The 9,277-nt window shown below is 48.4% G+C and overlaps 2 protein-coding genes and 1 pseudogene across 3 annotated transcripts; all 3 read left to right on the forward strand.

The window, feature by feature from the left end:
• Positions 1 to 1,836: 1,836 nt before the first annotated feature.
• On the forward strand, positions 1,837 to 2,564 carry LOC133215556 (feather beta keratin-like; annotated as a pseudogene).
• Positions 2,565 to 5,352: 2,788 nt separating this feature from the next.
• LOC133215557 (feather beta keratin-like) lies at positions 5,353 to 5,721 on the forward strand. Its single transcript, XM_061359627.1, has one exon. It carries the CDS (start codon positions 5,353 to 5,355, stop codon positions 5,647 to 5,649), a length of 297 nt encoding a protein of 98 aa, XP_061215611.1. The 3' UTR covers positions 5,650 to 5,721.
• Positions 5,722 to 7,399: 1,678 nt separating this feature from the next.
• Positions 7,400 to 8,864, forward strand: LOC133215444 (feather beta keratin-like). 2 transcript variants are annotated; one of them, XM_061359473.1, is made up of 2 exons: positions 7,400 to 7,584; positions 8,236 to 8,864. In XM_061359473.1, exon 2 carries the CDS (start codon positions 8,257 to 8,259, stop codon positions 8,551 to 8,553), a length of 297 nt encoding a protein of 98 aa, XP_061215457.1. In that variant the 5' UTR covers positions 7,400 to 7,584; positions 8,236 to 8,256; the 3' UTR covers positions 8,554 to 8,864. The 2 variants fall into 2 exon arrangements, with proteins under 2 accessions (XP_061215457.1, XP_061215458.1); XM_061359474.1 differs by lacking the exon at positions 7,400 to 7,584 and adding an exon at positions 7,844 to 7,904.
• Positions 8,865 to 9,277: the final 413 nt, after the last annotated feature.

Consider the following 9,277-nt stretch of genomic DNA (forward strand, 5'->3'; position numbering starts at 1 on the left):
CGACCTCTCTACTATATATTGACACAGTGGGAATGTGATCATTATGGTTGTGTAAAACATTTAGGAGAGGAATGGTCACACAGGGGTAACTCTCTGAAAGAGATGAACAATGCTGGTGACATATACTCGACTCTCTGTGAAGAAATAGAACAGGAAAATCACTGTTGTCCACACTGGATCATTTCTGTAGTCAAAATTTTAAGGTGTTGCCGAGACCTTCTATGTGTGTCACTGTGTCCTGAAAGGCAGTGGCTCTCAAACAGATGTGCTGCAAATCCTCCTGAAACCCCTCTCAGCTGCTGTGCAGGCTGTGCCTAGAGAGGTGCCAATCAGTGATCTTTTTGCTTGTCCAGCCATGCCCAAACTGGGAAGACTGACGAAGTGTTACACCACCACCTCAATTCTCATTCCCTCCTTCACATACAGGCAATGCTTTGTGCTGCTTTTCTGGTTATGCTTCAGGTAAAGTAGGAGGCACCTCCTGTGCCATGATCCTCCAATTCTCCTTGCAAAAGTTCATAAGCCCTGCTCGCTACTAAGCAGGGTTGTGTGTCCTGTGGGAATCCTGCCATCTGCGGGATTTAAAAATCCAGTTTAGCCATCTGTGTGGCTAAAGAAGAAGCGATGGCAAAGGCATAGGCAGGAAGAAGGATGTGTATCGATTAGGCATGACTTGCCTTAGTTCCCAGGGTGCATCCAGCTTTGCCCGTGGTCTCCAGTAAGGAGTGCTGGGAGGGAAAAAGCCTTAGTTCTTAAACACTGGCAGTCCACTGCTGTCATGATTTAAGCCCAGCTGGAAACTCAGACCCACGCAGCCACTTGCTCACTCCATTCTTTCTCCCCTGGCTCCCGGAAGGATGGGGAGGAGTGTAGCTCTGAGGGGTTGAGATAAGAGCAGCCCAGTAAGGTATAATAAAAAAACTCTACTGCTACCACCAATAATAATAATGATAAAGGAAATAACAAAGGGAGAGAATAAAATTGCTCAGCACCTGCGGACCAATACCCAATCTGACCCCAGCAGCAATCTGGGCCTTCCTAGTAACTCTCCCCAGTTTATATACTGGCATGACATGCTGTGGTATGGAATACCCCTTTGACTAGTTTGGGTCAGGTGTCCTGTCTCTGCTTCCTTCTGACGTCCCCTCCTCCCTAGGAGAGCATGAGACTCAGAAAGTCCTTGATCAGATTAAACATTACTTTGTAAGAACTAAGCACTGCTCCCAGACTAAAGTAAAAAACACAGCACTGCACCAGCTACTAAAAAGGAGAAAAACGACTGCTACAGCTGAACCCAGGAGAGGTGCTAAATGCAAGAGGGATGCGCAAGAAAAGGAAGATGGCAAATGAAGCAGAACAAATTCTGCTGAGATTAAAGCTCAGTCTCAGAGAGTCTAAACCCCATAGCAGAGGTGCCCTGCCTAGAAAGGCAATGCCTAATACAGAGGGCATGAGCATAGCACAAGAGTGAGTGGCTGATGGAGCTGAACCTTGTGTGTGTATGTCGAGGCTGAAGCCTCAAGGTTATGAGTAGATGGGCCACATACATTAAGAAACACTTTAAAGTGATGTCCTGCAGGGCAAGAGTCTTGCTTCACCTGGTGAGGTAAGAAAATCCTCATAATTGGCTGCATCATCTTCCTATGCTGACGTGTGAATTCGCCTGGAAACATTTTAGCCTCTAATAGTGTCTGTTGAAAGGAGCCTGTGTGGCTGAATGGGCACATCATGAACAGGGAAATGAAAAGGAAACATTGCAGGAAACATAAACAGTGTCCCCATTTATTTAATTGTGATGCTTTGCATGTAAGATGAGCTCTTTGGTAAACACATTTCATGCTCAAAGACTGCCTCTGTGCCTGCGGTGTCCTGCACCTGTATAAAAGCAAGGCCAACTGCAGTCTCTGTCATCCACTTCTATTGCCTTCTTCTTGGTGAACAAGGTGAGCTGCAACCAAATTTGCCTCTCTCCTGTTTTGCTTAAACTATTTCCTTTCTGAGCTTATCATATCTTTTGCTGAGAGTCTTGGTCCTTTGTCCTGCTCCTGACCTTAGACTCTTAGCCACCAATATGAGAGGCAGGGAAAGGTCTTTGGCTTTCATTCCCGTTTTGGGTTCAGTTCCCTTATATCTCTTCCTCCCTACTGAGATTGTTCCTGCTCCCCAGCCTGTGCCTTTGCTCTGGCTGAGCAGGCTGTCAGGCTGCCTCTGACATGATCTCTGTGTTTCCTCTGCCCTGTCTCCAGGTCCACCTCCATCCCACAGCCATGTCCTGCTATGATCTGTGCCGTCCCTGTGGGCCAACCCCACTGGCCAACAGCTGCAATGAGCCCTGTATCAGGCAGTGCCAGGACTCCAGGGTCATCATTGAACCATCTCCCGTGGTGGTGACCCTGCCTGGACCCATCCTCAGCTCCTTCCCCCAGAACACCGCCGTGGGATCCTCAGCATCTGCTGCTGTTGGCAGCATCCTGAGTGAGGAGGGAGTGCCCATCAACTCTGGGGGCTTCAGCCTCTCTGGTCTTGGTGGCCGCTACTGCGGCAGAAGGTGCCTGCCCTGCTAAAGCCAGGTTGGACATCCAGTGAGTGCATCGACCAGGAAAAATAGCCATGTGCCGGACTGAGGACATTGCTGCTGGCCAGAGTTCCCAGATGGGTTGAGCAATGCCATTTCCTCCTGCAAGGGAGGGATGGAAGCAAGGTGTCAGCATGTGCTGTCTGGAAATATGTCCAGCTGATATCTTCTTCTTCTGCTTTCTTCTCCACATCATGAGTACCTGTTGCCTCCTGCTGTCCTGTGCCATGGGTTCATCCTCAAGCAAGCAGAGAGCTCATCACCCTTTCCCCATGTGTGTGGAAGGAAGACGCTTGTCCCATTGCTGTGAAGGGTGCCTGACTGTCAGGTGGCCTAGTAGCATCCTGGACAGTATCCCTTCCAGGATGCACTGCTTTGTTTCTTTCTTTAAACTCATTAAAGTTTATGCTGCATTGTAGTTTGAGTTTTTCTCATGTTCCTTTCTTCCTGGGATGTCCAGCCAAGCTGGGCTGGGGAAAATTGAATATATTAGAGGGGAAGAGAGTGAATGGGTAAGGTTCACTGTTTGATCTGGCTTGTGCTTGGAGGAGCTGAGTATTCTTAAGGGATATGGTCACTTGAAGAGAGATGTGGTAATGGAGGGGAGTGTGGTATAGTCTCAGCATGCAAAACTTGCCATGAGCTCTCCGAATAGACATGTGAGGACCACGATAGCTTGGATACTGCCTCTGATAAACCAATGGAAGACATTTCTATGCAAGCTAACAGTCACCTGTCCAAAGCTCTGCATGTGAGCTTCTGCCCTCCTCCAAGTACTTCCTCCAAGCCCTGAACTAAAAGTAATGTTAGCCAGGGCATCAAAGAGGAGATGTAACCTCTCTCTGGATATTGGCACAATGGGGATGGGTTCATCACTGTTGTATAAAATCGTTTAGGTAGGAGAATGGTCACACGGGAAATCCTGTGAAAGAGATGGGCAGCATCAGTGACATGTTCTGGAAACTCTGTGGAGGGCTGAAAGGGAAAAGGAAAATCATCTTTGCCCCACCAAAGCAGTTTTGTGGTCAGAAGCATTAGCTGATATGGAGTTCTTCTGTGTGTGTCAATGTGTCCTGAACAACAGCTGTTCTGAAGCGGATGTGCTTCAAATCGTCCCCAGACCCCACTCAGCTGCTGTGCAGACTGTACCCACAGAGGTGTCAAGCAGTGATTCCTCTGTCCCTCTAATCACCCCCCAACCTGGGAAGACTGAGGGAATGGTACCCCACCATCTCAGTTCTCAGTCCCTCCATCACAGACAGGCAATACTTTGTGCTGTTGTTCAGGTTGTGCTTCAGGTAGAGTAGGAGGCATCTGTTGTGCCATGACACTCCGATTGGCCTTGCAACGATTTATGGACCCTGCTTGCTGGTGAGCAGAGCTGGATGTCCTGTGGAAATCCTGACAGGTATTTAGCCATGCCTGGTCTGCCAGCTGTCTGCATGGCTACAATGGAAGTGTCAAAGACACGAGCAGTAAGAACACAGATTCAGAGAACCACAGAATTCCAAAATTATTAATGTTGGAAGGAACCACTAGAGATCATCCAGTCCAACCCCTTTGTCAAGTTATGGCCACCTAAAGTGGGTTACACAGGAATGCTACTGTGCTGATTTGAAGTGTCTCCAGAGAGGGAGACTTCACAACCTTCTTGGGCAGCCTGTTCCAGTGCTCTGTTAAAGAAATTCTTCATTTTCAGGTAAAACTTGTGATTTAGTTTGTGGCCATGGGCATGTACTGATTACCAGCACGTACATTGGTCACTGGGGAGTATCCGACTTTGTAAGTGGTCTCCAGCAAAGAGTGCTGGGAGATGAATAGGCACTGCTAGTCTGCTGTTAAAGGCAAGTGGGGATGAAGGAGAGAAGGAAGATGATAAAAGAGGAAGAACAACTGCTGAGATCAAAGCTCAGTCTCAGAGAGTCTAAACCCCATAGTAGAGGTGCCCTGCCTAGAAAGGTAACGCATAATACAGAGTGTGTGTGCATAGCACAAGAGCGACTGGCTGATGAAGGCAACCCTTGTGTGTGTGTGTCCAGGCGGAAGCCTCAGGGTTGAAGGAGATGAGCCACAAGCTTCAGGAACACTTTAAAGTGAGCCCCTGAAGGCAAGAGTCTGGCTTCACCTGATGAGGTAGGACACTCCTCATCAGTGGCTGCATCATATGCCTATGCTGACTTGTCATTTCCCTTGGAAACATTTTTGCCTCTAATAGCGTCTGTTGAAAGGAGCCTGTGTGGCTGAATGGGCATGTCACAAACAGGGAAACAAAAAGACAGCATAGCAATGAATATAAGCAGTGTCCCCATTTCTTTAATTGCGATGCTTTGCTTGGAAGATGAGCTTCTTGGTAAACACGTTTTATGCTCAAAGACTGCCTCTTGTGCCTGGGCTGTCCTGCACCTGTATAAAAGCCAATCCAACTGCAAGCTCCCTCATCCACTTCTCCTGCCTTCTCCTCCTTGGTAAGCAAGGTGAGATACAACTGCCTTTTCCCACTCTTTCTCCTTTCCTCCTCTGTCTTGCTGTATCACTGAGCTCCTTTCTCTTTGTGTCCTGAGTCTTGGATCTGTGCAACCACAATGGAAGGTGGGGGACAACTTTTTTCAGTGGATGTTTCAGGACTGCATGTCCAGGATCTCGCTTCCTCCCTACTGAGATTGTCCCTGCTCTCCAGCCTCTGCTTTGCTCTGACCGCATAGGCTGTAAATATGTTCCCTGCCTGCTGAATGTGCTTCCCCTGCCATCTCTTCCAGGTCCACCTCCATCCCACAGCCATGTCCTGCTATGATCTGTGCCGTCCCTGTGGGCCAACCCCACTGGCCAACAGCTGCAACGAGCCCTGTATCAGGCAGTGCCAGGACTCCAGGGTCATTATTGAACCATCTCCCGTGGTGGTGACCCTGCCCGGACCCATCCTCAGCTCCTTCCCCCAGAACACCGCCGTAGGATCCTCAGCATCTGCTGCTGTTGGCAGCATCCTGAGTGAGGGGGGAGTTCCCATCAACTCTGGGGGCTTCAGCCTCTCTGGTCTTGGTGGTCGCTACTGTGGCAGAAGGAGCCTGCCCTGCTAAAGCCAGGCTGTATGTCTCCAGTGAATGCATGGAGCAGGATGCCCAAAGCCAGGTGCCGGACTGAGGACACTGCTGCTGCCCAGGATTCCCAGATGGGTTGAGCACCCTTGTTCTCTCCTGCAAGGGAGGTATGGAAGCAAGGTGCCAGCCTGTCCTGTCTGGAAACTTGGCCAGTTGATATCTTCTTTTCATGCTTTCTTCTCTGCATCATGAGTCCCTGTTGCCTCCTGTTGTCCTGTGCCATGTGTTCATCCTGAAGCAAGCACAAAGGGTTCCTGCTCATCTCCTTCTCCCCATGGGTGTGGGAGGAAGGTGTTTGTCTTGATGCTGTGAAGGATGCCTGCCTGTCAGGTGCCCTTGTAGCAGCCTGGACGGCATCCCTTCCAGGATGCACTGCTTTGTTTCTCTCTTTAAAGACATTAAAGTTCATGCTGCATTGTAGCTTGAGTCTCCTCGTGTTTCTTCCCTCCTGGGATGCCTAGCCAAGCTGGGCAGGCAAAAAGGGAATGCTATACAGGGGAAAGGTGTGGGTGAAGGTATGCTGTGGTTTCCATTTTTCTTGGGAGATTGGGATGGGGTGTTTGACTGAAGTTGCCACTTGGATGACATAATTGCATCTAACACTGTCCTTCCAAAGTCACACACATCCCTTTGTCCTGAACAAAAGACTTGTGTTTTGCATCAAACCCCTTCAATTCCTTCCATGGCCAGTAGATGTGTGTATGGCATGTTCAGATGTAAAAAAAAACAGTAACCCACCACTTCTGCCCCTAGACTGTGTCTACTTGCCCCTCCGGCCCCTTTCTGTAGTACACTGCTATGTTAGACCTGCAGAGTCACTGACTGGGAGTGTACATGGATTGTTGTCCACAAAGCTGTAGTGAAGTCCTTCTCAGTCTCTTGTACACTAGAAGACAAAATGAAGAAATCCTCCAGGGTGCATCCATTATGTCTTTTTCCTATTCTGCCCTGAACTGCAAATCCACTGAGATCAGGGAGGGAAATCTCCTTGCCCATGCATGGATTTGGCACGTAGGTGGTGTGGCCTACTCCTCTGAGATATAATAGTTGCTACTACAACAGGTGATCTAGGGGATGATGAGCTGCCTGTCCGTTCCTGCCTCATCCTCTAGTCTTGCACAGTTGATGTTTTGCCCTTTGGTCCCCAGTATTGCTTCAGGCAGTTATGGGCACATTTTGTGCTGTGCCCTGTGTAGTGGCAACACCTACAGTGTCTTTCCCCATAACTAAAGCTCTGTCTTCTCTGAATGAAAGCTGCTGGGCATTATATGTGGGAATATGAAGGTCTGGCAGGAGACCCTACCCATGGATTTTCTGGGGCAGGGGTAGGATTGAAAGGATGCTTAGAAGAAAGGACAGATTTTGCACACATACAATGAATGCAAACTTGCTTTCTTGATGGAAAAGTCCCTCCACCCACACTGTGGTCATAGATGGAGCTGGTGTGCTGTGTTCCAGGTGCAGAAGAGATTTCGTCTTCTTGCACATCAATGGCCTGAGTGCAGGAACTCCCAGGCCAACGGCTGTGATGAGCCTCACCTGGGGTCTCTCAGTCCCCCCACCTCCCTTTAACCCACTTCTCTATTTAAGCTCTGTACTGAGCCATTTTCTTCAGCTTAGCAGTAGGAATGTGAGCTTCTTGTTCTTTAGTACATTTGTGTATGCTTGACCCCCTTGATCCAGATCCTCAATTGTGAATGGAATGCCCAGTTTGTGCTTGGTCCTGTCTGGTTCTTACGGCCCTTGTCAGCAATTGATAAGCTTTGTGGCCTGGGTTACCATCCAGGGATCTACTTCTAATGCGTGGAGTGACTGTGTTGCCTTATATCAGTCCTGCTTCACCACCAGGAGCTTGGCGGTTGACCTGGACTCTGGGCTGCACCTGTCTACTGTCTGTGCATTTTCCTTGCTCAGGTACTGTGCAATAGAATCATACTTCTGTGTCATGTTTCATGTAATAATTTTGTCCTCTGATATTGTCACTTGAAAGGAGGTTTGTTGCTGAATGGCTACGTCGCAAACAGGGAAATGAAAAGGCAGCATTGCAGGGAATGTAAGCACTGTCCTCATTTCTTTAATTGTGGTGCTTTGCATGCAAGATGAGCTTGTTGGTAAACACTTTACATGAGCAAAGGGTGTCTCTGAGCCTGGGGCAGTCTGGACCAGTATAAAAGTCAGCCCAAGAGCAGGTTCCTTCATCCACTTCTCTTGCCTTCTCTTCCTTGGTGAGCAAGGTGAGCTGCAAGCGTCTTTGCTTTCTATCTTGCTCTCCTCTTTTGGCCTCAACTTTGCCATAGCTTTTTGGTAGCTTTTCCTGGCAGCCTTTCTCTTTGATTCGGTTATTTGTGTTTCTTCCTCTTGTTCTCCACTTGGGAGAGGTGGAAGAAGGTCTTACACTTTTTCTGTGCCTCCTTGGGAACTTCAGCTCCAGAAGAAATCTTCCTCCCTACTGAGGATCTTTGCCACCCTACAGAAGGTGTCCCAGCTTCCCAGCCTGTGTCTTTGCTCTTGCCAAGCAGGCTATCACTCTAACACTGCTTGTGCTGTCCTTGCCCTCTCTCCCAGGTCCACCTCCATCCCACAGCCATGTCCTGCTATGATCTGTGCCGTCCCTGTGGGCCAACCCCACTGGCCAACAGCTGCAACGAGGCCTGTGTCAGGCAGTGCCAGGACTCCCGTGTGGTGATCCAGCCCTCTCCCGTGGTGGTGACCCTGCCTGGACCCATCCTCAGCTCCTTCCCCCAGAACACCGCCGTGGGATCCTCAGCATCTGCTGCTGTTGGCAGCATCCTGAGTGAGGAGGGAGTGCCCATCAACTCTGGGGGCTTCAGCCTCTCTGGTCTTGGTGGTCGCTACTGCGGCAGAAGGTGCCTGCCCTGCTAAAGCCAGGCTGGAAGTTCATCAACCAGGAAGCCCAAAGCCAGGTGTCAGACTGTCGTGGAGCTGCTGGCCAGGGTTGCCAGATGAGTTCAGTGCTCCTCTCCCTCCCTGAAAAAGAGAGAGAGAAGCAAGGTGCTTTCTGGGCACTTGGCCAATATGTCTTCTTCTTGAAATTCCTGCTTTTGATGACTTTCCATTTCTCTGTGATTTTGAATTTCATGTTGTCTTGTTATAACTCTGTACTTTAAAATGATCAATGGAAGGTTTTTGTTCAGGACTTGAGGCAAAGTGGAATCTCTCTTGCTGTCTTTCATTTGCAATGGGTTAAACATTTGGTTTTTTTCTCTTTTATAAATATATATATATCTTTTGTTTGCTGAATGTTGCTTGACTTTACATGATTAAACTCATTTTGCATCTGAATATGTTTCATTATGGTTTTCTTCTCCTTTTTTCATCTTCCTGGGGAGGAATATGTCCTGTGGCAAATCTCTGCAGAGTACCTTCTTAGTGGAAAATGTGAATTGAATAGTCACCACAATCAATATGATAAAAAGAGTTTCATTGTTTAGACTCCTGTGAAACACGGAACATTTTTACCTATATATTTCTCTTTCTATTTTTTTCCCCAATTTTTTTTCCACCTCTGCGCTTAAGAGTACAATTGTCCTCTTTTAGTTTGGGAACCTTCTGATCTTATCACTTATTTGGCATCTGTAAAACACTC

The sequence above is a fragment of the Neopsephotus bourkii genome, unplaced genomic scaffold (genome assembly GCF_033783945.1).
Source record: "Neopsephotus bourkii isolate Nb327-2 ecotype Australia unplaced genomic scaffold, CSIRO-AGI_Nbou_v1 NB_989, whole genome shotgun sequence".
Lineage (NCBI taxonomy): Eukaryota > Metazoa > Chordata > Aves > Psittaciformes > Psittacidae > Neopsephotus > Neopsephotus bourkii.

Bases quoted from the DNA above. Each gene is read 5' to 3' on its own strand.
- LOC133215557 (XM_061359627.1), top strand. From the start codon at position 5,353: ATGTCCTGCTATGATCTGTGCCGTCCCTGTGGGCCAACCCCACTGGCC.
- LOC133215444 (XM_061359473.1), top strand. From the start codon at position 8,257: ATGTCCTGCTATGATCTGTGCCGTCCCTGTGGGCCAACCCCACTGGCC.